General features: G+C 54.2%; 8 protein-coding genes across 8 annotated transcripts; 6 read left to right on the forward strand and 2 right to left on the reverse strand.

Annotated features, from left to right (window-relative positions):
- Positions 1–258: 258 nt before the first annotated feature.
- Positions 259–3,257, reverse strand: B0T23DRAFT_133406 (uncharacterized protein). Its single transcript, XM_062832229.1, has 4 exons — positions 2,986–3,257; positions 914–2,931; positions 609–853; positions 259–548 (listed from the first exon to the last, which is right to left on the reverse strand). The coding sequence occupies exons 1-4, from the start codon at positions 3,090–3,092 to the stop codon at positions 453–455; spliced, it is 2,466 nt and encodes an 821-aa protein (XP_062692522.1). The 5' UTR covers positions 3,093–3,257; the 3' UTR covers positions 259–452.
- Positions 3,258–5,050: 1,793 nt separating this feature from the next.
- On the forward strand, positions 5,051–6,392 carry B0T23DRAFT_133442 (uncharacterized protein). Its single transcript, XM_062832230.1, has 2 exons — positions 5,051–5,598; positions 5,664–6,392. Exons 1-2 carry the CDS (start codon positions 5,191–5,193, stop codon positions 6,195–6,197), a joined length of 942 nt encoding a protein of 313 aa, XP_062692523.1. The 5' UTR covers positions 5,051–5,190; the 3' UTR covers positions 6,198–6,392.
- A 1,414-nt stretch (positions 6,393–7,806) lies between these two features.
- B0T23DRAFT_133446 (uncharacterized protein) lies at positions 7,807–14,200 on the forward strand. Its single transcript, XM_062832231.1, has 3 exons — positions 7,807–7,978; positions 8,054–13,391; positions 13,448–14,200. Exons 1-3 carry the CDS (start codon positions 7,905–7,907, stop codon positions 14,096–14,098), a joined length of 6,063 nt encoding a protein of 2,020 aa, XP_062692524.1. The 5' UTR covers positions 7,807–7,904; the 3' UTR covers positions 14,099–14,200.
- A 621-nt stretch (positions 14,201–14,821) lies between these two features.
- B0T23DRAFT_428382 (uncharacterized protein) lies at positions 14,822–15,955 on the forward strand (the record flags this gene model as incomplete). Its single annotated transcript, XM_062840131.1, has 1 exon — positions 14,822–15,955. The coding sequence occupies one exon, from the start codon at positions 14,822–14,824 to the stop codon at positions 15,953–15,955; it is 1,134 nt and encodes a 377-aa protein (XP_062692525.1).
- Positions 15,956–16,433: 478 nt separating this feature from the next.
- B0T23DRAFT_453264 (uncharacterized protein) lies at positions 16,434–18,388 on the forward strand (the record flags this gene model as incomplete). Its single annotated transcript, XM_062841169.1, has 2 exons — positions 16,434–17,247; positions 17,513–18,388. The coding sequence occupies exons 1-2, from the start codon at positions 16,471–16,473 to the stop codon at positions 18,386–18,388; spliced, it is 1,653 nt and encodes a 550-aa protein (XP_062692526.1). The 5' UTR covers positions 16,434–16,470.
- Positions 18,389–19,377: 989 nt separating this feature from the next.
- On the forward strand, positions 19,378–19,949 carry B0T23DRAFT_404213 (uncharacterized protein; the record flags this gene model as incomplete). The annotated part of the gene is made up of 2 exons (XM_062838877.1): positions 19,378–19,417; positions 19,735–19,949. The coding sequence occupies 2 exons, from the start codon at positions 19,378–19,380 to the stop codon at positions 19,947–19,949; spliced, it is 255 nt and encodes an 84-aa protein (XP_062692527.1).
- B0T23DRAFT_133471 (endoglucanase EG-1 precursor) lies at positions 19,918–21,941 on the forward strand. The gene is made up of 2 exons (XM_062832232.1): positions 19,918–20,970; positions 21,046–21,941. The coding sequence occupies exons 1-2, from the start codon at positions 20,362–20,364 to the stop codon at positions 21,751–21,753; spliced, it is 1,317 nt and encodes a 438-aa protein (XP_062692528.1). The 5' UTR covers positions 19,918–20,361; the 3' UTR covers positions 21,754–21,941.
- A 4-nt stretch (positions 21,942–21,945) lies between these two features.
- On the reverse strand, positions 21,946–24,131 carry B0T23DRAFT_337271 (uncharacterized protein). Its single transcript, XM_062835822.1, has 6 exons — positions 23,981–24,131; positions 23,571–23,907; positions 23,337–23,455; positions 23,082–23,291; positions 22,922–22,990; positions 21,946–22,868 (listed from the first exon to the last, which is right to left on the reverse strand). The coding sequence occupies exons 1-6, from the start codon at positions 24,014–24,016 to the stop codon at positions 22,290–22,292; spliced, it is 1,350 nt and encodes a 449-aa protein (XP_062692529.1). The 5' UTR covers positions 24,017–24,131; the 3' UTR covers positions 21,946–22,289.
- Between the last annotated feature and the right edge of the window lie 493 nt (positions 24,132–24,624).

A 24,624-nucleotide genomic window follows, 5' to 3' on the forward strand; every position in this document is an offset into this window, starting at 1 on the left:
GGCGAGAGCGGCAACATGCCACGGTCAAATGGCGTATCAAAACCCGAAAGTCGAGGTTCGGCATCTGGACGCTATCGCCAGCTGTCCGACTCCGAGTCGCCTTCCCGTTGACGGCTTGGGGCTACATGAATAACACATTAGTGTTGCTCGACCTCTTGGACAATGTTTGGAATTGTCAAGGCCAGCAGAGAGAATGCGCTGCGTCAAGCCCGCGTTATGTAAAGGGAGGGAGGGCCAAGTGGCTGTCGCTCTTTACCATCTTGGATTTCGTAAGCGGCCGCGCTTCCCGTCACCTTCTGTCATGAGTAAACTGAGAAATTCACGATGCATCCAGCGAGGGCTGATGTGCCGTTCGATGCTGTTTCGTCATGACTGCAAATAAATCACAGACAAATTCCACAACGAGACATATGTCGGTTAAAGCATGCATTGGTGGTGTGCCTCCAAATAATTTATTGATAGCCTGGCATCTGAGGGTTGAAAAACGTATTCCACGGTATTTGGAGCTCGTCAGCGTTCGTGTTATGGACCTGTTTGTCCCAGAAGTTCTGTTGCATCCATGTTAGCTTCTCGTTACTGCCCGCACCAACCAGCTTCCTTTTGCTTACCCAGTCGGCCGTCAAGCTCGGATCCATGAACTGGTCCATTGTGTTGTAAGGGGAAAGGTCCACGGGTCCTATCGGAGGGGGGAGGTCTGGCTGCCACGCCAGAGGATATTGCATCTGCTCGGGGTGGGAAATTGTGGTTGTTGGTGGCATGACAATGGGTATAGCAACGGGTACGGTCTGGCTCATGGCGGTGGGAGCCTGGGGCTGCGTGTAGTAATAGGGATTTGCACCCATCACTGCCGTCGCTTCCGTGAGCAGTGTTAGTCTCGGTAGGCCGCACAAACATCATGAAAAAGATTGCTTACCTGACTCTGAGTTTGCATATGTAGACGCCTGGGTCGAATCGTATGCGCTACCCGACGATTCAGGACTGCTCTCGAACACGGCTCCTGTTGACAAACACAGCATCTTGGACAGAATCTTGAAGGCCCTATTTGCTTCGGTCGACTCCTTCCTTGTCGACTGCCAGATTTGCCGCGACATCTCGAGCATCTGCATCAATGCGTCCTTCGAGATGACATCGTTCTCAACTGCATTATGCCGCGTGCCACAGGGAGATGCCTCCCTTTTCTCCCGGGCCCTGATGTGGGAAAGTTCGAGACAGAGGATCATGCCGGCGAGGAGAAAGTCGTGAGTGGTAATACTGGCTCGGAAAAACTGCCCGTTTTTCTCCGAAGCCAATCGCCCCTGGGGCTGCCGCTCACAATAAAGATCGAACTGGCCTCGCAACGTCTTGGTGGCCGCGTCCAGACAGACCTGCTGAGAGTGCGCGTAACGCTTATCCGTCCTTCCGATGCCCATGTACCTTCGGTGCAACACGATGCGTGCCTTTTGATACATTAGTTCCATCCAAAACCGCTGCATCACCACGTCGATAGGGTCGTCCTTGGACTCGGCAAAGCTGCGAAACTGGAGGAGAGGCGGAAGACTGTTGTGGGCGTCCTCGAGCTGCTTGTCCAGACGAATGACTTCGGCGTAGCTGATGGGGTTCCTCGAGCACATGGCCGCTGTGATATCTGCAAAGGCACATATCGTGCGAGATTTTACTATGTTCAGGAGGACGGATGTCATCTCGGATTCGGGCCGCGAGGGCGGAAGTTCTTTGGTATTTTCGTCAAAGTCCTCATCAAGAAGGTTACGAGGGATTTCGGTATCGTAGAAACGGGACTGGATGTTGCTCGGGAGCCCAAACTGGAACGCGACGATCTGGTCAACCTCGACAAACTGTAGCCAGAGTCTCCTGCGCATCTCGCCCTCAAAGGGGCTCATGTTAGGGTAGTGCTTCGGGTCACGATGTAGTCCCATGTGCATGGCAAGTCGGACAATGTTGGCAAAGATGATGGACGTGCTGAGCGGTGCGTCAGGCTGGCCGATAAACTCGGCAATGAAATAGACATACAGGGCCTCAAGTTTGTTTTTCCCTGGCGTACTGTAGTCAGAGAGCGCAAGGGCGTGAGCGCCCGTGGCTTTAAGCATGCTATATGCCTGCATCGGGCTTCCCAAGTTGCCAGGAACTTCCTCGCCCGTATGGATACAGAAGAGGGCCGAGTTTGCGTACAGGAGGAAGAAGAAGGCCAGATCGGTGTAGGTAAGCTCGGCATCCTCTTGCCAAAGCGCATCGTAGTATTTCCATAGCGTGGGCAGATGGAAGACTGACCAGGCGGCGTCTTTGACCTGGAAGAAGATGGACAGCAGACGGTCGCATACAGGCTTCGGTGGCATGCGTCGAAACAGGTCGGCCGGGGAAACAGGAGCAAAGCCGCCAGCAAAGAGGACCGAGACGGGCTGTCGTTCAGGCACGTTACACCTGGGCGACCAGTGTTCCTCTTCCTCTTGATCGCTTTCATCCGAGGCCTTGAGATTCTTGGTCAAGGTGGTAAGCTCGTCGTAGACTGCTTCCCAATGAATGACTTCGACGTATCGTGTCTGATCGGCCATGGCGCCTGCTGTCCCCTTGGACGGCGCGCTTGTTTCTGCATCCGGCTGCGTGTCTTGGGCAGAGGGCGACGGAGGGACAGGAGAGATGGCCCTCGAAGAAGAAACCGGCACGTCCGCACCACCACCACCACCACCCTCCTCACGGCGCATTTGCGCTTTCAGGACCTGGACCATATGCTCGAGATGGCGAAGGCGGGCTGCTGCCGTCATGTCCTGAAGGGCCCCTCTCCTGTTGCGGGCGCCAGCATTTTGTGAGCCGGGTGTGGTGCCCGAGACAGAGGGGGGTGGGCGCGGCTCATTTTGGGCATAGGGAATAAAGTTGCATGTTGCGGCAACGTTCCTCTTGATGCACTGGTCACACGGAGATTGGCGATTGCACTTGAGTCTTTGCACTGTGGTCAGCCAAGGCGTGAAAACAGTGTGGGATGGGCGGCCTTACTTTTTCTCTCGACAGGTGGTACACGAAAACCGGATGCGGTTCCTCTTTCTCTGCTGATCCGACCTCTCGTCTTCGCTGCCCCTGAAGGCCGTGGGAGGAGTGTCCATTGTGTCAGGACTGTTGTTCTCGATGCAGCTGGTGACGGCCTAGCATTTGATGTGCCGGAAGCCTCGAGTCGGAGCGAACAGTGGGAATATGTGCAAGTCGTGGAAAGACAGAGTTCGGGAGGTGATGTGTGCGCGCGCTAGAGGAGTAGGAGGAGACCGGACGGCCAGAGTTTTGCCAGGCAACAAGTGCAATCAATGGTCAACAGCCATTCACAGACTTCCCGATGCAGCGATTTCGTAGCATCGCCGCCAAGGCCCAACACTTTCCCAGGATCCCAAGTAGCGCCATGTCGCCCCGAGCATGTGCGTGGTTGGCTGGCGGTGGGCTGCCACCTATCTAGTTAGTAGTGTACATACTGTAGAGCGAAGGAGACCACGAGGCGACAGTCTACACTAACCTGAATGCAATGCTTTGGTGACAGTCAAGTACCGTATGAACTGAATCCATTCAACCACAACGCTGTGCCGGAACTGTGTCCGACGCGGCCCCGTTTTATCTATTCTGTCGGTAGAAGAATCGACGCCATGGCCCAGCCCAGCCTCAGCGTTGCGCTGCAGACCTGCGGTGCCTGTGCCTGTCCGCCTTTTTGCCCGCGTCACAGTGTCCCAAACATGTCCATGTCCACCAAGTAACACAAGCTGCTCTGGCGTGGGAGTCAATCCGATTCGACCGTGGAATTGCTTTCGCCTGTGGCGGCATTGGGGTGTCGCGCTTTGGGAACCGCTTAGCCGTGCTAGTACATCGATATGCCACGACTGGTGCCACGGAAGAGGAAAGAGATTCGTTGTTGTCGAAGGGGGAACCCGGCCAGGTGGATTGATTGAACGAGTGTCCAGTCCTGTCGAGTCCTGCTTGTCACTTCACTCACTTCTGGAGATGGATGTTTTGCGCCTGGATCGATGGAACGTTGCCATCGGTACCAGCAGACGTCCAAACCTCCATCCCAGAGGAGCTTAGTTGACCTGTTTGGGATGCAAAAAAATGGGCTGACAGCTGGTCACTGGAGCACAACCGGGCGTTTTGGACCGTTGGGAGCGGAAAAGAACCGCCCGAAACCCAGCAGTTCAACAAGAGGAAGATTCTAGTTCTAGGGTCCAACCCGACTTTGAGATAGAAATGACCCACGGCAGTTGCCTTTCTGACCCCCACCGCATGACAGTTCCGTTTTTCTGGACGGCTGAGGCACATCGTCCCTCGACGAAAAGACATGATTTCCACACCTTCAAAGATCAGAAAAGGACCTTCTGTAAATCTGGCCCGCCAAGATTGCTCGAGACCAACCACCACAAAGCGCGCTTCCGAAATAGTGGAGTAAGCTGGCCGCCAAGCCATTTAGTGTACTGGACCAACGAGAGCTGGAAAACCAACGAGGAACCTAATTGTTAGAGAGCGGGAATAAACCGGCTGAGATGGGGCATGGAAGTGACTTTCCAAAGGAATTACATAACCCATTCTGCATATATAGGTGAAGTGCCGGACAACACTCCGGAGCTCTACGGGTACTGTTGCATCGGACACACCCTAAGACGAGTACTGTTTGGTCCATGAATTTCTGCCAACAAATGGGATACATAAAGGGAGTGCAGTTGATAAGGCTTGCAAAGGCGGGGCTCCAGTCCTCGGGTGGTCTAGGCTCCACATCGTCGTTTGTGAGTGGAGCACTCTCGGTCCGAGTCCCGTGCGCCCTCTGCTCCGAATGTGGGGTAGACAGCTGTCCCGCCCCGCCGTCAAAACACAAAAGTACTCCGCCAGCCCACTGTGCTTTCTTTCTCCCGCCGGCACTGCAGTCCACAGTGTGTAGCCAGCCCAGCGCTTGAGGCTCGCCGACCACTGCAGGCAAGACTGACAAACCTGTGTAACACGAGAACCGCGAGTTACGACGATTTGCGGTGCAGAGGACGTCACGCCGCCCGGTCGGTCGGTGTCACCTGCAACTCGTCGCATTTCAGTGACCAAAGTCTGGACTCTTTGTCCTGTTCTCGGACCACGGCGATATTCCAGACTCCTTCCGATACCAGATCGAAATCCATTCAGTTGCAAGTTGAACAACAAACCCGTCGCCGGCGCATAAACCACCACCACCACTGGACCTCCGCCATGCCCTCCCTCCCCGACGCCAGCGGTGGCGGAAGCCGAAGCAGCCCGCTGCTCTGGCGCATCCTGAAAATCTTCCTTCGGCCCTTTCGCGGCCCCGTCGATCGTGCCCGTCGTGCCTTTCGCGCTGCCGCATACCCTATCCAAGGCATATACTACTTTTTGCGCCATCCCGAATTCTATCCCGTGTTCCTAGGCCGCCTACTCCCGCTGTCCATCATCTCGTTCCTGGTGTATCTGATCCTGTTTACCTTTGCCTTTATTCCCCAGCTGCTGTTCTTGATGATCTTCCAGGGAAAGGCCGGGGCTTGGTTCAATGCGATAGTGCTCGTGCTGGGAGAGGGCCATGTGGTGATCCAGGCTCTGTTTGAAGGCTTCTTTGTCGACGAGGCCCAAGTGGATATTTTTGACGTAGGTTAAATTGGGCTTTTCGATCTGCATGGTGGGAAAAAGCCTGCTAACGGTATGACTAACAGGCAACGCTAATAAACCACGGACTGACCGATCTCGTTGCGCCCCATCGTCTGCTTTTCCCGGATGCGCCCACGTCGGTCAAGATGTTGGGCAAGCCCACCACCAAGGCCGAGTTCCAACCCTTCAGCCTGAAACAAATCATCGAGCTGATCGTCTTTCTCCCGCTCAACCTGATACCGTACGGTGGCACGGTTGCCTTTCTCATGATTACCGGTTCTCGGTACGGGAAGCTGTCGCACCACAGATGGTTCCAGCTGCGAGGGTTGAGCAAGCAGGAGATGAAGCGGGAACGCAGCTACTGGTCGTGGGAGTACACGTGGTTTGGAACCGTAGCGATGGTCCTTCAGCTGATACCCGTGCTGAGCTTCTTCTTCCTCTTGACTACCAGCGCTGGAGCTGCCTTGTGGGTAGCAGAACTGGAGCAGAGGTCGCGGGTCAGAGTTGGACGGCCCGTCACTGCCAGCGACCAGGCGACTCGAAACCAGCCAGACGAGCCTGTCTACCATGACGGTATTTACCATGACGATCCGGTATAGATTATGGACTGGCACAAGTAACAGACGTATTGCTTTATGCATGTTTTATTCCCCGGGCCAGCGAATGCCTCGTTGTGCTTTTGGGTACCCAAAGTCCATCACGAAAAGGCCACTCTAGTCTTGTCATTCTTTGTTACAACTACATTGTGTACTCTTTTTCTACTGTCCGACCTAACATAGGTTTCCCACTCACTGCTGTCTTGCAATTTACTTCTACTGAAGGTGTCACCTCCATTCTGTTCAACAAATCGCTATCACACCAACCTTGACACACCAAGAAGAAAGGAAAGAATATATACTACTCGCCAGTGCATTGCCACGCACAGAACCAACCCGTTTACTCACACGTACCTCGGTGATTGAAACAACATTCAGTCGTCTCCTTTAGTTATGAACGGCCTTTCCCTCCGAGATAACGCAGCTGGCGTAGAGTTGCCGCAAATCGCTTACGTATCTCTATTTGATTTAGAGCAGAACTGCGGAAGTGATGGATGGGCTTCACATATGATGCTGCGTGAACCTTTCCGATATTTCTCAAAGAAGCACGGCGACAAACAAACAGTTCGGTTGCTTGAGTAGCAGGAAACTGCCAAGGAGAACAAATTTGCCAGGGATTATTGGGGCAACTGAATGTTGTGACGGAACTTTGAGTTTGGTCAGCGGAAGGAGGGACGACTGGAGGAAGGAACACAAGGTCACTCATCTCAGCTCCGTCCATCGCAGAGGGTAGAGGTACCTGCAGTCATCCATGCGAGCGCTTCTTACCAGGGACATCGATCTTGCAACTCAGTCCCGTCTCCGTGGAAGCCTGCCCGCCAGCCAACTCCGAAACTTCACCTTGGTTCGGTTGGGGACGACTCCCAATGGGAAGTGCGGCCTCCTTTCACTCCTGCCGCGATTCGAGGTCGACGAGGATGACTTCGTTGCTACTCCACCGCAGTCAATGTGTCCAATCTCAATCCGTCGGTCCTCGATGATGTTGGTCATCACAAAAAGTTTGCAAGCGGGAAGGAGCGATATGTTGAGGAAAGGATACAGAAGTTTGGGTGGATTTTCTCAGTCCCAAATCTCGATGGCCAAGTTCTCTTACAGACAGAGATGGCAGTTGAGGAAGGAACGTCTTTCTTGATGATCTCACATGGACCAGTCCCCTCATTGAAGTCCCCTGAGCTCCTTCCATGACAATCAAGCACATCATGTTTCTCATTTCCGCTGCGGTCGAGAGTGGCTTTTCATGCCATCAAGTCCTTCCCCCTTCGTCGACTTTCGCACGATTGATGTCCACATGCTTGCCTCCTCTATTTTGTCCACGATGCGCAATCTTCCACTTCCACCACAACACCTTCCTCCCCAATGTTATGATCATTGAACGCAAAGGAAGTCGACATGCTGCTCGTCCCTGACCTCTCGTCATCTGCTTGAAGGGTGGGAGACGAGGATGGCTCTTCAGATGGCCTACATAAGACCGCCGTCCTGCTCCTCTTGTCGTTCTCTCGATTCATCCTCCTCATCCTTCTCCTCTCAACTCAATCTCTCTTCACCTTGTTGATCCCGGCATCATCAGATTTCCCGCCTACTTTCTTGCCTTTTGGCGTTTTCTCTTCTGGCATCACGCTCATTATCACCTACTGTGTCCAAATCGTTATCTTCTCTTCTTCACCTTGAGAGGCAAGATCACCACTTCGGCATCCAGTCGCTGACACCAAGATGCGTCTCAACGCGTCTCTGGGCGTGCTCTCGGGCATAGCCTGGACAACATCCGGTGCTGTTGTCCCTCGCAAGTGAGTCCTTTCCCATCCCTTCTCCATCCGATGCCATTGTCTCTTTTCTTGTCTGCTGACTTGTCCTTTCCACAGCCTCGATTACGACATCGACACGACTTGCACAAGCACCGAGACAGACCAAGGCACTGTCTTCGTCACTGTCCCCGGCGGCAACTCTCCGACTGCTGCTGCCCCAGCTGGTTCGGTCTTCACTCTCACGGTTCCTGTTGGCGGTTCTGATCCTGGTGCCGGGTCTCCCGGGTCATTCGGTTCACCTTCTGGTTCTGGCAACAATGGTCTTCTTTCTTCCACCTGCACCACTGAGTCTTCCCCCTTCGGTTCTCCCTTCGGCTCTGCTGACACTCTTGAACCTGTCACCATCACCATCACAGCTCTCTCTACTCCCATGAGCACGGTCACCATCCCGGTATCAACCATCACAATCAACACACCTGGCGCTGGTTCTGGTGCTAGCAATAACGGCAACGGTAACTCCCCTGGTTCAATTGTCACAGTCACTGCCCCCCAAGCATCTCCCAGCCCAGCTTTTCCAGGCTCTGGTTCTGATATCACAATCACCATTCCCGGCGGCTCGGGCTCCGGTTCCTCTCCAGCAGGAGTGACTGTGACTGTTCCTCAAATATCTGGGCAGGCCGGTGAAGTTGTCACTCTCACAATACCGGAAGGCCCCAGCCAGTCGGCCACTGTTGTGCTCACTGTCACCATTCCTGACGTTGCAGACAGTCCTGGGTCATGGTCTACCATCGTTTCAGCTCCTGGCCTGAATGGCGCGACATCTGGTCCGCTTGTCACTGTCATCGGCGGTACATCGGCTGGTCCACAAGTGCCAACCAACTTGCCAGTGCCTGGAGGTCTCCTTTCCTCGACATGCTCCGATGCGCTCACACCTGGGGCTGGCGGCTCCGGCAACCCTGGTTCCGGCAATACCCTCACCGTTCCTTTGCCTCAGCTCACCACGATTCAGGGAGGCAAGGAGTCCTACCCACCATTCTTCGGCGGTCCGAATCCTCTGACAATCACTTACACGATTCCTGCCGAGCCTGGAATGCCCACTCCTCTTGTCGAGACTCTCACTGTGACACCCAACCTCCCCTACCCACCTGGCGACCCGGGCTCCTCATACGGACCGACTGATCTGACTATCCCACTTGGTCCTTTTGGCGTTCACAGCACTGTGTCCGCTGGGGATTCATCAGGTCTCACATTGGTCACATACACCGTCCCTGCTGATGGCAACTCGCCTGGCTACACCGGCGTCTTCACTTTGACACCTGGTGCCGGCTCGTCTCCCGACCAAGGCGGTCAGAATGGCGGATCGCCCGTCACTGTCACTGTTCCCGAGGCCACTCAGCCCGGTCAGAATGGCGGATCGTCAGGCGAAACTGGCTACCCTCCTTATGGCGGCTCTGCTGCTCCTGCGGGCAATGGATCACCCGACACTGTCACTTTGACTGTTCCCCAAGCTGGCGCTCCCACTCAGTCTTTTCCTGGCCAAGGTTCTGGTCAGTCTGGCTTCGGCTCCGGCAACCAAGCTCCCACAGTCACGCTTACGGTTCCTGCCAGCAGCACTCCGGGTTCAGGCTTGGGTGGCCAAGGCAGCGGTCCTGGGTATGGCAACGGCCAGTCGACTTGCTTGACGCTGACAATTCCTGGAGCAAACTCTGATGGTCAGTCTAGCCTTTTGACTGTCACTGTTCCAGCTGGTTCTGGTTTCCCCGTTGGCGGTGCTCCTTCTGTGCCTTACAATGGCCCCTCGGATCCGGTCACCGTTACAGCTTTCCCCTTTCCAGGCGCCTCTGTCCTCCCTGGCAGCAGCCCGTCTGGCTCAGGCGACGAGGGTCAGTCAACCTGCCTGACTCTTACGCTTACTGGAGCCAACGGCCAGCCGAGTCTTGCCACTGTTACTGTTCCAGTTGCCTCAGCGTTCCCTAATGGTGGTGCTCCATCGGCACCCTATAATGGCCCTTCGGGTCCGGTTACCGTCACAGTTCCACCGACTCCCGGAAGCGGCTCCTCTGGTTCAGGCGATGATGATCAGTCGACTTGCTTGACCCTCACACTTACCGGAGCTAATGGCCAGCCCAGCCTTGTCACTTTCACGGTTCTCGCTTCAGACTATCCCTCTGGCGCTTCTCCTTCTGCTGTCAACACCAATGGCCCGTCCGGTGTTGTCACTGTTGTCGTTCCCGAGACCACCGATTCCAGCGGTTCCTTCCCCGGAAGCGGCTCGTACGGCTCGGGTGGCAATGGCCCATCAGCTGTCTTGACCGTCACTGTTCCTGACAACTCCGGTTCCGGGTCTGGTCCGTCTGCAAGCGATCCTTACGGCTATGGCGGCGGAAATGACCAGCCTGGCGTGATTACCGTCACGGAACCTGCTGGTTCTCCATCTGCTGCCTCTGGGTCTCCCATCGTTGTCACTTACACCGTTCCCGCTGGACCAGGCGAGACCGAGTCTTCCTATGCCGTCACTTACACCCTCCAGCCATCATCGGGATCTGGCTCATCACCTTCGGTCAGCGGTGGTCCTGCAGGGTATGGAAACGGTGGTAGCAACCCATTCGGATCTGGTTCCAACCCCACTGGTTCCTCTAGTGGGCTTTCTCCCATCACGATCACCCTCGGGCCGTCTGATGGGTTCGCTACACCCGTGGTTGTCACATACACTCCTGGTGTGACGGGACAACCGTCTAGTCCTTCGCCCACACCTTCTGAGATTGTCGTTTCAGAGTCGGGAACTCTCTTTACCATCACGCTTCCTGGATCTGGGTCCTTGCCTTTCACAACCTCGCCTGCCTCATCGGAGATTGTCATTTCTGAGTTTGGGACTTTGTTCACCATCACCGTTCCTGCAACAGCTCCGGCCGCTCAGCCCACTGTTGCCAGCGGTTCTGTCAATGTTCCCGGATACGGCTCTGGTGCCGGGTCTGGTGCTGGTTCTCTTCCCAGTGGCCTCACGGTCTTCACCATCACTCCCACTTCTGGTTCACCGTATGTTGTCACCATTCCTGTTGGCGGCGGCTCCGGCTCCAGCCCTTCCAATGTTTTGACTGTCACTGAGGGTCCGTCCCCCACTGGCTATGGAACAGGGTCTGGATCTGGAAGCTCCCCTAACAATGGCGAGTTCACTATCACCATTGACGGCACACCGGTCGTTGTTCCTCTTCCTCAGAGCAACCCAGGCGGCAACCCCGCCACTGGCTCCGGCGTCGTGACTGTCACCGAGGGAGGCAATGGCTTGGCCACTCCTGCAGCTGGCACAGTGTTTACTCTCACGCTCTCTGGTACACCTGTCGCCGTCACCGTTCCTGCCAGCGGCAACACGGCTCCTGTCGGTCAGGGAGGCATCCTGACTGTGACTGAGGGATTGCCTTCTGGTTCACCATCCATCGTCACCGTTCCGGCCGGTGCTGGAGGCGTCACGGCTCAGCCTTCTGCGACTCCATATGGCGGCTCTTTTCCCGGTGGAGAAGTCATCACTGTGATTGGACCTGATGGACATCCTACTGTTCTTACGATTCCTGGCGGCGGCAACCCAGCAGCCACTCAAAATGGCCCATCCAATGTCTTGACTATCACTGAGGGTGGTGCTGCTCCTACCGGAAGTGTCCAACCTGGTGGGAATGGTGTCGGCACTGCATTCACCGTCACTTTGTCGTCGCCTGGCAATGGGCAAGGCAGTGGACCCCAAGGCTCCGGACAGGGCAATGGTCCTCAGGGTTATGGCTCACCCAACTCCGGTCTTGGTCCCGTCTTGACCATTACTGAGTTGCCTTCCGGGGTTGCCGGTGGTCTACAACCCGGTGCAACTGGATTTGCCACTGCCCTCACCTTCACCATTCCATCGGGCTCTGGCATCGGACCCTCTGGTTCGAACAATGGTCCCTTCGGCTCCGGGAACGGGCCTCTTGGTTATGGCAGTGGGCCCGTTGGTTCCGGCAATGGCCCTCAAGGCTACGGTTCACCCAACTCCGGTCTTGGTCCTGTCTTGACCATCACTGAATTGCCTTCCGGGGCTGCCGGTGGTCTACAACCCGGTGCAACTGGCTTTGCCACTGCCCTCACCTTCACCATTCCATCGGGCTCTGGCAACGGACCCTCTGGTTCGAATAACGGTCCCTTCGGTTCTGGCAATGGCCCTCAAGGCTACGGTTCACCTAACGCTGGTGCCGGTTCCATTTTCACCATTACTCAGGGAGGAGCTGGCGCTGCTCAGTCTACTGGTCCTATCTTGACCGTGTCGGAGGTTGTCCTATCGGAAACCATTCCTATTGGCTCTGGTCTTTACTCGGTCGTTGCATTCACCACTACTCTCGGCTCTGGTTCTGGCTCTGGTCCTGGCTCTGGCCCAAGCATTGTCACCATCGATCCCAACGGTTCCGGTAACGGTCTCAACTCTCCCTCTGCAATTGGCGGTGGTGCTTTTGCGACCACTTTGACTTTGGCACGTCCCTCCGCTGTGATTGCGACGGCACCTGCTCTGGGTCCTCAAGTCGTCACTGTTCTGCCTTCGATCTTCACTGTCTGGCCTCAGAACACACTGGTCACCACCACCTCGTGTACCACCAGCAATGGCGGCGCCTTCTTTGACCCCGGTCAGAACGGCGGCATTGGTCCCTCTGTCGTTACCATGTGGCCGACGTACTCCATTGACACCACTTGTACCAAGTCCTCGACCAGCTATATCTCCGCCAGCGCTGTTGCGCCAGCCCCGTCCTCCGAGTCATCCACTGTATTGATGTTAAGCAGCTCAACCTTGGCTGTCATTAGCTCAGCGCCTTCTCTACCATCACCCAGTGACTCATCTACCGTCCTGATGCTGAGCAGTTCCACCCTTGCTGTGATCAGTTCAGAGCCCGCAACTCCCTCAGCCGTTGCTCCAGAGCCCGTTAGCACTGCATCCGGGGAACAGGCCATCCCAACACTGACAACTGAGCCTCCCAGCTCTTCTAACGAGGGCCAAGCCATTCCCACTCTGACTGCCGAGCCTGCTGAACCTACCAGCGCTGCCGGTGGTGGCCAGCCTATCGAGCCTTCTGAACCTACCAGCGCTGCCGGTGGTGGCCAGCCTATCGAGCCTTCTGAACCTACCAGCGCTGCCGGTGGTGGCCAGCCTATCGAGCCTACCGACTCATCCGGCGGTGGCCAGAGCATTCCCGTTGTGACTCCCGAGCCCTCCACTTCGTCAGATGAGCAGGCGATTCCCACATTGTCATTCGAGGTCCCGCCGGAGTCCTCTGCTGGTGAAGAGGTTCCTCCTCCCCAGACCGAGTTTGGCCTTGGCCATATTCACCCCCGTGCTGCGCATATTACCGTTATTCCCACCCCTTCCTCGGTTGCCCCTGACTCGGTTTCTACGGCGTCTGTTGCATGCGGCTCACTTGGTGATCGTGGTGGTTACACCTTCAGGGTGAGTTTCTCCTTGGCCCCTTTTCTGCAGTTCAAGATCACTGACGTTTGCTCCAGTTTGATGACATTCCCGCTCCCGAGACACTGAACAGCGACACCAACAGTGCCATGGTTGTGCGCCATCAGCTCGTTCCTCGTCCGTATCACCGCTTCTTGTTCTCGGATGACTTCCGTGTCGTGCCTCCGCCTCAGTCGCGCTTTGTCCCGTCCTCTGGGTCCCAGATGGTTCAATACGATGGCGCATCCAAGAACGTTGCACAAATCGGCCTCGCCCAGCTTCGCAACAACCCTTGCTTCCGCTTCGACTTCCTCGGTGTCAGCCTTGGTTGCAACTCGACTGTTGAGCCATGCGTCTTCAACGTCAAGGGCATCCAGTGGAACGGTGTTCACGATGTGATCCAGGCGAACAAGACTTTTGTGGTTGGCGCTTGCAAGAACATTGACAGCTGTGTTCTCCGCCATCAGATCCTGGATTCTGCTACTGCACTGCAATTCACCAACTTGACTGCAGTCAACATCACGTTGACGGTTGCCGGCAAGCCCGTGACCTGGTGGGCTGATGACTTCCAGGTCGCCTGGACGGAGAATGACTGCACCACTGCCGCATGCCGGGCACTTGTGCCAAACACCGCCTCTACTCCTCAAAAGCCTTGGGGTGTTTCTGAAGAGGTGAAGGCCAAGGGTCTTCGTTGGTCTATTCGTCGCTGAAGGGCTGAGATGTTTGTTTTATGACAAGTCGCTTGACTTTGATTCTGAGCGGTTCTCTCACTCTTTTTCTCATTTGTCCCGCTTGGGAATTGTGTTAATATTTCGAATACCATTTGCATGTTTTTACGGCTTGTCGTTCCGTCCTTGGGATGAGGTGACAGTCGTGGGATTTCTTGGTGAATTGGTGATCAGATAGAATTGTGTTTACAAAAAGGGGTGATCTTCACAACGACGGCATGTAATGAGAGGTGGAAGAGTCGAGTCGATGATGAGTCGGATCTTCAAACTAATAGGGGAGCAATTCGTCACTCTCTGTACAATTTTGGCCATATTCTCATTGACAGCTATAATTCCAACTTGTTGTCGTGGGAAATCTTTGCCGCTGTGTTTTATGTCGTTACTCGCAGTGATTGCATGTCATGACGCATTCCAGGGTCTCATCATGGAATGTTTATCACGGCAAACGAGATCAACTAGCTCCTTATCGAAGTATTGATCATGCTTGCGTCAATCGCCTAGCAGCTCAACCTTGGACAGTTACAATCAATTTCCGCCATCCTTTAAAGTCCAAGTCCGTGTTTCATCATCGGCCTCGCCGAGAAACAGCGTGGATCATGCACAGGTGTGTTTAAATTGTATCCATCTTTCTTCCTTATCCTTTATGCAAGAACATCCCTCTACCTGTCTTCAATCAACCATCTTGCCCAGAGACTTGATCTCAATATGTCAACTCACGCGATTGAACGAAAGCCTGTTCCCTTGTCCTCGAGTGAGGTCCCTCCTCCACCACCAAAATCCGAGAAACGAGTTCATTTCGCAGCATGGACTGAGTCCGAAGGAGGACCTTCGGCCATTCCTCCCACGATACCTCCAGTAAGCATCATCAGCTCGCCCCGTTTACCATCTCCGGCCCCGCTTCAAAGACCACCAACTCCAACCGAGTACTTTGACATGCCATATCCACCAAATACATTCGACCCCGAGAGTGACATGCTTCCCTTTAATATCCCCAGCACGCCCGTCAGGCCTCGACCTGAGTCCAACCTTACTTTCCGCACCGCACCATCAGAAATAGACGCCGAAACCCGAGCACGGAACAACCATATGTTTGCAGCGGCCACCAACCTCTCCAACGGTCTCACCCAACTCGAAGTCCGGCTAGGTGGCGTCGACCTTATCCCCGGTCTTCGCCAACAAGCATCCATTTCGCGTGTTGAATGCCAAGCCTTCTACAATTTCCTCTCCCCAGCCGACAAGGAACAGTTTTTCATCCAACAGATACCCATCTTTGCTGCTCGAGTACATGCCCTAGTTTCAAGAACGGAGGAGTGTAACTTGAGGGTACCGTGCGTACAGGTACTTGATACTAGAATTGGTGTAGGCGGTGGGAAAGACGGGAAGGAGATGGTTAGATGGGAACGAGGGGAAAGGGATGGACCGCCGAGTTGGAGGGATATGGCACTGGGAGCGGGGATTCTGGGGTGGGTGAGGAGGCGGAGGGGTGTTTATGCTCGTCCTGGGGGGGAGGGGAGGAGGGCAATGGAGGATGGGGTTGGTGGAAGAGTTAGGAGTGAGCAGGTGGCGCTTTGGGAGGATCTACCGGGGGGGTTGAAGGGGGTGGTGGAGAGGCCTGAGGGCTCGTCGAGTGAGTATGGAGAGGGGGATGGGGATGGGGAAACAGGGGGGAAGGTTAATGGGGACGGGAGACGAAACGGAATTGGGAGCAAGATCAAGAAGCCAGGGTTCTTGACGTTGTGGCATGAGATGTTGAGACGGGATGATGTGGTTCTGAGGAAGAAGGAGGAGTTGGTGAAAATGATGAGGGAGGGGAGGGAGAGAATGGAGAGGGGGGAGTGAGATGGTGTGGGGAGAGAGATGCGGGACCTAATGGCAGTGGTGGACCTGGAGGGTGGTTGACGAGATTGAGAGGGCGGTAGATGTTGTCTTGGGGTGCGGAAATACATTATTCTCGAGGAGAAGCTGAGAAGTTGTGTCTCAGGGAAATATGGCTTACAGGTTGAGAGTCTGCGCAGACGACGGGAGAAAGAATGCTATTGTCTCTCTTGGTGTGAATGAGGCATGTGATGATTTGTCTATACTCTTTGTACGATGAATAGGATAAATGGGTCAAGAAACAAAGGCTGTTTGTTTGGATGTTCTATTTCAGGGACGGCAACGGGATGTATTGCGAACAATGAAGGTTCTGCTCCAGAATAACGTGTGTGCTTTGCTGTATTAACTGAACCGTCGCAAAAGTCAAAAGCAATGACCCCTCCTCTGTTTTCCTTCCTGCATCCTTGGTTTTGAACTTGTTATTTTTTTCTGTAAAGAGGAGTGCTCATTGAAAACCGGATTGTTGACTACCGACCAAGATGTCCCGCCGATACCCCGACAAGAAGTACTACGACAACGACCGCGGTCTACCACCAAGACCGCCACGTTCACAAAGAGATCAACGGGACGACGATAACCGTAGGGAACGTGATTACCCGCCAGCGAGAAATTACCCGAATTCAAACTACAGCTCATCGTCGAGAAACCCACCAGACCGACGCAACCCTCCACCGAGATCAGACTATGGCGGATCGAGAAATGACCGTCAGAGATCCAGATCACCACCGCCCTACCCGCGACGAAGTAACCAGATCATCAACAATCACCAGCCAGGCGGCTTAAGGTCTGGTCGGTTATCCCCACCACCGAGAGAAAGACAAAACGACAGGTCCACATCTGGCAGGAACTCCCCGGCTCGAAGTACGAGCAGTGGAAATCGGACTCCTGCACCGGCAAGAACAGCGCAGCCTTCTCGAGCGCCTTCTCACGGTCCATCTAGGGCTCCGTCCCCAGCTCGAGCTCCGCCCTCTCCCAGTAGAGCTCTAGCACCAGCGTCAGCTACCAAACCCAAAGGATTTTCAGCTCCAAAGACCAAGAATCCCCGAAACACATTTCATTTTCTTGAGCTCTCCCTCGTCCAAGACGCCATCATCCACGATTCGCACATCCTACAAGATCTCGGACAGTGTATAGATGAATGTGAGCAAAAAGATCCCAATACGCCATGGGAGCAGCAGGAAAGGGGGAAGGAGTTCCTCAAGTGGTTTGAGGAGTATAGAAGTTCGGTGACGACGTTGAGGCCGGTTGTTCCGGGGGTGAGTTTTGGGAATCAGGTGGTGAGTATATTTTACGTTGTAGTATTTTAATGAGAGACTGTGAGACATGGGTGAGAGAGAGATGGTGGTGTGATCATGGATGGGGTAAAATGGCGGAAGAGAAGTAATTGGAGGGAGACGGAGGAGAAGAAAATGAGGGAAAAGAGAGGAAATAGGGAAAAGAGAGGAAATAGCAAGGAAGAACTGGGAGACGAAAAGAAAAGTGGAAGAAGAATAAAAGCTAACGAGCAAACCAAAACCACAGATGCGCGACCACGCCCTACTAACAATGAAAGACATGATCAAGAAGAAGTTAACGAGGAGGAAGTTGTTTACCGAGCTGTATCCACCACCATCAACGGAGGATGAGAAGAAGGATACCAGCGATATCAAAAACAACAATCCAAATCCAGAACCCAAACCCACCATCGACGTCTCCACAGACGTCATCTGCCTCCTCCGCCCACCCCCCTTCTCCAAACGCTCGCAGTACATCACCTTTGCCCCTTACCACCTTTCCTCCTCTCCCACTCAACCATCCCCCTCCAACATACTAATCACCACCTCCCCAGCCCTAACCAACCTATCAGGCTCCCACCCCTTTTCCCTCTCCTCCGCCTTACCAGTTCTCCAAGGCCTCAAGCGCGTCGCCTTCCTCTGGGACTCCGCCTCCCCTCCTAACGGGCCCGGTCCATTACCCGCCGACTTGGCATTCTTGTTTCCAGATAACTTACCCAGCCTAGAAACGATCTATATCCTCCATCCGGAGATTCGTCCAAGAAGCGAATGGTTCTGGGTGAGTCCTGAGTGTGATACGTTTATGGGAGGGGAGGGACAAGGGAGTGAGGCGTTGTTTGTAGAGGTGAGGGAGGGGGATGTTGAGGGGACTGGGACGGGGATGGGAACTACGGGGAACATAAAGGGAGGAAGTATGTGGGAGGTTTTGGGGGAGGAAAACGATGGGGGTGGGAAAAGGGATGTGTGGGGGAGGGGAGGAGGGGAGGAGGTCAAGGTTAGTGAGGGGGTAAGGGATGCGTTGAGGGAGGTTAAGGCTTTGGAGGGGTTGTATAACGCTGAGGGCGCAAAGGGGAAAAGGAATGTGAAGGTGAAGTTGATGGGTTGTATTCCTATTCGGACTTGAGAGAGGGGGTGGTGATGGGAGGAAAATGGGATGGAGAATGGGTTGGATGAGACAGGTGAGAAGGCGCAGGTGGAATTTAAGCCCTGGACCTGGAAGGAAGACGAAGTAGGTCCGCTGGTAAGGCAAAGTGACACCTATAATATAGATGATTGAACATAAATAAACGCTGTGATTTTCGTAGCATACCTGTATCTACCGAGAATTAAGGACACCTGGAGGGTATGGCTGCCAATGCCGACCGAGTATCACCAACAGCCAAAGGGGGTGTAAGCCATGCATTTTCCTGAATGTAAACAAATTGGGAACGTAAATGATTAATGCTGAGAATTACCCCACGCTGGTTGTCCATGAATCTGGGGATTGGGGTGTCCGGTCATGGAGACTCAAGGCTGTCACTGTGACGGTGACTTGACCACGTCCATTCTCGGTACCATCCAATGTTCTTGGATGAGAAAAGAGGAAGCTGGTCATGGCGTTAAATGAATATTGAACATAGGCGGACGATGATTATATGAAGTTGTTCTCAGTAAGTTGACAGAACAAGTGACTACCGTCGCCGACCTATACTCATTTGGCCAACTTGGGGGGTGGAGGCCCAAAGTCAAGTTGAAGGGAAGAAATACATAGTGGTCACGTTTAAGACGGAGAACGCGACAGGTAACGATTTCAGATTTGCGAGATCCGGAAAGTTGTTGATCATGGCCTCAAAGCGTTCAATCGTCCAAACGCCGGAGCCAAACAATATTCGCGAGGTGCGGGGAATCGATCGGTAAAATGGTCCAGGGAAAGGTAAAATCGCTTTTGGAGAGCTGGTGATGGACGGGATTCGTCAATGGCTGATGCCGATTCACGAATGGAGATGAGTGTTGAAGAGGCGAAAAGGAAGACGAAGAAAGTTGAGAATTGGGTGGCTTGACAAGGCCCAGTTGCCTAGCTTCAGCCATGACTTCAATTTCGCATTTTTGCAACTTGAACAACAATACCTAACCATGGCCATCACCAACAAGAGCAAAAGTCTCCAGCATCCTGGTAAAGGACCTCAACCATATCTCATCTTCTCATTTGATGGCCTCTCACAGTGACGACTCACGGCGCCTGAAAGTTGCGACTTCGCGCCTGGGAACCGCTAACAGATTTCGGATAAGGACCGCGAGAGGCATATCAGACCCTTGGGCGATTGGAGCGCTTCTCTCGAGGTTCGGTCGGTGTGATCATTCGGCTACCTGATTCCGATTTGCGGCCAGCTCTTCTTGCTTACCTATTCAGATCCGCATAACGACACTCATTTGAGACAACTCCATTAACCTCAAACTGCTGACTTCTCCATACCTTCAAAAACTTGACAGCCTCAGGGTCTGGACCGGAACATGCGGGGAAATGGCAGGGACCAAGATCCAAGCTCGCCAAGATGAACCATCGGCTCCGAGTGACCGAGTTACCGAAAATGGCATCCAACATCGACGGAACAAGGCTCGCCGGCAACGGAACTAAGCCCACCGTCGTGACGTCCTGGACAATGGCCCGTACTTCCGAATTTTGCTACGACCATCACCGGATATAAGCACGATTCTCTCGTAATAAACGTCTTCCAAAATCTTGGAAATCCCCTTATGTACCCGCATGTCGGGGTGTCACTCCGTCTCAAGACACCATCCACCGCCAAAATCTCCCTTGAATCATGCCCCGATCCCTGATCAACACAAGTTCAAGACCTCGACTTCGGTTCTTTCTTCCGCTCAAACGTGGCGAAATCCAAGGAGAGACGGCAATGCCGGTCTGGAGGTTGTATTCGGTGTTCTCAACCCGTCATTCCCAAGGCCCTGTATCTCCCGACAGACTTCACACAATTCATCGGTCGTGATATATATCATCAATCATCCACCATGGCATCCATATACTTCACCACCCGACTGCATCCATTCCATCGGTGTCATCTAAGCGTCATTACCTAGGCCTTTAGACAGACGCCCAAGATGGTTCACAAGCTCGCCTTTTTGACCGGCCTAACCGCCTCCCTCGTCTCCGCCCAACAAATCGGCACCCTCACCCCCGAATCCCACCCCAAACTGCCCACCAAGCGCTGCACCCTCTCCGGCGGGTGCCAAACCGTCTCAACCTCCATCGTCCTCGACGCCTTTCAACGTCCTCTGCACAAGATCGGTGACCCATCGACCGCTTGCGTCGTAGGCGGTCCTCTCTGCCCCGACGCCGCCACCTGCGCAGCCAACTGCGCTCTCGAAGGCGTCGACTATGCTTCTTTGGGAGTCAAGACCGACGGAGACGCCCTGACGCTGAACCAGTGGGTGTCTGACCCGTCGAACCCAGGACAATACAAGACAAGCTCGCCGCGTACTTATCTCGTGGCTGAGGACGGCAAGAACTATGAAGCTGTCAAGTTGCTGGGGAAGGAGATTTCCTTCGATGTGGACGTTAGTAACTTGCCTTGTGGCATGAACGGGGCGTTTTACTTGAGCGAGATGTTGATGGATGGTGGACGGGGGGAACTCAATGCTGCAGGAGCGGAGTATGGCACGGGGTATTGCGATGCGCAGTGTCCCAAGTTGGATTTTATCAATGGCGAGGTTTGTCTCCAATACTGTCTTCCGTTCCTTCTACTTGTACCTGCGTGGCTAAGTGCTAACGCGGTTCCATTCCAGGCAAACATCAACAAAACCCACGGCGCGTGCTGCAACGAAATGGACATCTTCGAAGCCAACGCCCGCGCAAAGTCCTTCACCCCGCACCCCTGCTCCATTGAGCGCGTCTACAAGTGCACGGGAGACACCGAGTGCGGCCAGTCCCAGGGCGTCTGCGACCAGTGGGGATGCACTTACAACGAATACCAGAAGGGAGTCCACGATTTCTACGGCCTTGCTCCTCCTGCCAAAACCATCGACACCACCCAGAAATTCACCGTCACCACACAATTCCTGACTGACAATGGCCGCGAAGACGGCGTGTTGGTGGAGATCCGCCGATTGTGGTATCAGAATGGAAAACTGATCAAGAACGCGGCAATCACCGTAGACGGGAAATCGACGGATTCAGTTAGTACGCAGTTCTGCGAAAAGACTTCTTCGTGGACGATGCAGCGCGGGGGACTCAAGACCATGGGCGAGGCGATGGGAAGGGGCATGGTGCTGATCTTTAGTATCTGGGCGGATGAGAGCGGTTTCATGAATTGGTTGGATGCCGAGGACAGTGGACCGTGTAGTGCGACCGAGGGCGATCCGAAGCTGATTTTGCAGAAGAAGCCGGATGCGCGGGTGACATTTTCGAATATCAAGTGGGGAGAGATGGGTAGCACGTATGCTTCTGCGGGGAAGTATGGTGTTAGACGGGTTGCGAAGGGGTTGAGTGCTTGAACTGAAAGAAAACTTGGTGGGTGGTGTGGTTGTTGTTTGTTGTGTAAAAGGATGTATATAAGGTTTCTTGGATACAAATCGCATTGGAGAAGAAGCTTCTGTTCGTGGGCATAAAATTAGTAGCAATTTCAAAAAGATGTCTCCGGGATCAGAACTCTAAATAGACACTCGATTACATTGCGCGGATGTAAGTTTTTGACGACAGAAGGAGCGGGACTGAAGCAAAGTTTGTTGGGGGAGGATTTCAGAGGGGGGAAGCTAACAAGGTTGGAGATTGTCTGGTCGAGCAATCTGTGAGTGTCATGAAGCATTGTGCGATAAAAATATCCACTTCCTGAGCAATGACCTCTCAATGTCTTCGGTATTGCTACTCAGCTGCCGCGACCAATTCCCCGACAAAATCCCATCTCCCGAAATTCTCAGCATCATTCTTGGTCCGTTTCTTCCCATTGTCCAATTGCCGAGCTTCACTCGACCAAAAGCCTAAACCACACTCAACCCCATCCATCCCACCCCTTTCTTTTTCCCCCAGTGCCTCACCGCCTATAATGCCCCGTAAAATCATACCTAACCCCCATCATCCCCAACAACACCTTTCCCACCCCCTTTTCATCCCCCTTCACCTCCTTCAACGCCCCCAAAAACTCATCCTTTTCCAACTCAAGCTGCCCACTCACCCTCCTAAAGTTCTCCTGACTCACCGGGTCAATAATCGTCTTCCACTTCTCCATCCTCTTCTCACTATACAGCTCCAACATGTCCTCCTCATCCGCCTTGTCATCCCAGATCCCCGCCAGACAATCATACAGCCCGCCTACATCCACAAAACCGCCTGTGATACCCAGGCCGCCCCAGGGGTTGCACAGGTGGGCGGCGTCTGCTACTAGTAGCACACGGCCGACGCGGAAGGAGGGCGCGCAGCGCTGGTGCATTCTGTACGGAGAGAGAGTGAGGAGTTGGTATTGGTCCGGGGTGGGCGAGCCGGGGAGGATGGATTGGAATTTGAAGGGTTGGCGGGCGAGGTATTGGGCGTGGGTGAGGTTGGGGACTTCGGCGTAGGTGATGCGGTAGAGGGCGGGGTGGGAGGGGGTGGAGGGGGAGATGCGGGCTGCCATCTGTTGTTTATTTCCAGAGGTGGAAGAGGTTAGTGATGGGGGGGAAGACGCACGAAAAAGTTATCGGGGTCGATGATGAAGTTGGCGTCGGACCAGCCGAATTTGTCAAAGTCGTAGTATGTCTGTTCACGTCCGTCAGCCACATGCATTTCCATGTCGAACTGTATGCACTCCTTCCATCTATTCTTTCTGAGAAACGGGTTTGAAACTCACATTCGTAGCAATAATCGTCCGATCCCACGTAAACCCCGGGAACTCATCCCCAAACAGTCCCTTTCTAACCGCACTATTCGCTCCATCCGCGCCCACCACGATACATCCCTCCCCACCAAACCTCTTCCTCTCCTTGACTTCACCATCCTCCCCCGTAACCTCAACCTCAACCCAAGCCCCCTTTTCCTCTCCCTTCCCTTCTTCCCCATCCTTTCCCCCATCCCTATCCCCTAAAGAAAGTCCCGTATGCCCAACCCCCACAACCCTACACCCCCAAACCACCTCCACCCCCCGTTCCACACACTCCTCAAGCATCACCTCCAACAAATCTTGCAAGACAAGACAATGCGTCCTCATATCTTCTCCTTTTTCTCCTTTTCCTTCTCCTTTTCCTTTTCCTTTTCCTTTTCCTTTTCCTTTTTTAGCAGTTCCTCCACCCAACCCCCACCCCCCCCTCCGGAACTCCCTCCAGCCCATCTAGCGAAACACCCCTCAACCCACTGGACTCAAACCCGCCCACTTCTTCAAAAGTCCTTGGCCTCCTCCACGTCATGGTCGACAGGACAAATCCGCCATCACGGCGGATCTTGTCAATGATGCCTGCGCGAATGAGGTCGGGAATGCATGCTGTGCCGTAGTGGGCGGCGCGCGGGCGGGAGTCGAGTTGGTGGGCGGCTTCGAGGATGGTTACGGGGATACCGCCGCCGCCGCCGCCGCCGCCGCCGCCGCCGGGTGATCCGAAGGGGGAGGAAAGGGAACGCCGCCCATGGCGGGAGAGGAGCAGGGCAAGGAGAAGGCCGGAGGGGCCGGCGCCTATGATGTAGATCTGTGTTGGGAGTTAGGTAAGATAGGTACCTAGGTAGGTATGTAAAGGGGGTGGGCGGGAGTGGTAGACTTGCTCTTTTGAAGGGACGGGGTTGTTGGTTGTCTGTCATGGTGGTTCGGTGGTTGCTTGCTTTGTGTGAAAGAATAGTAGATTTATCTCGGGATTCTGGAGAGACAAAGAAGTTCAGGTACCCGACTATTAGGGAATACAATCGTTGTTATATCATCCCTCCCACCGACATTTGTAGACAATCTTTCCCCGCACCCGCGGGTCCCGGAAGCCACGAGATCGGAGGGGCGGCATCACATCTTGGACCACTTACAGCCCTGACTATTTTGGCTTTGCGGGGAAGTCTGGGGCTGCTCAAGTCTACTATAGGTCAATCGTTGTTGATCGGTTTGCTAGCTTCGGTGGCTTCATCTGTTTGCCGTGTTTGCCTCGGATTTCTTACGTCGCATGGTGATCATAATTGCAATAACTCGGCATGCCGAAGTTTGGGGTTCGGGGGTTTCTTTGTGATGCTGCAGCTGCAATAAGCGGACGGGATGATTATGTGGCAACGGTACGATATCTCGACGTTAAACCGGGAGATGAGTGCGATACATATACAAATTTGGACCTCCCTAAAGCCATCCACCCGAACGATCATCCCGCATATAGACCTGCGAGGGGCTATTGGGGGGCCTGACTACTGATATTGGTGACGGAAGCGAAAAG

Source organism: Neurospora hispaniola (genome assembly GCF_033458365.1).
Source record: "Neurospora hispaniola strain FGSC 10403 chromosome Unknown B0T23scaffold_4, whole genome shotgun sequence".
Taxonomy (NCBI): Eukaryota; Fungi; Ascomycota; class Sordariomycetes; order Sordariales; family Sordariaceae; genus Neurospora; species Neurospora hispaniola.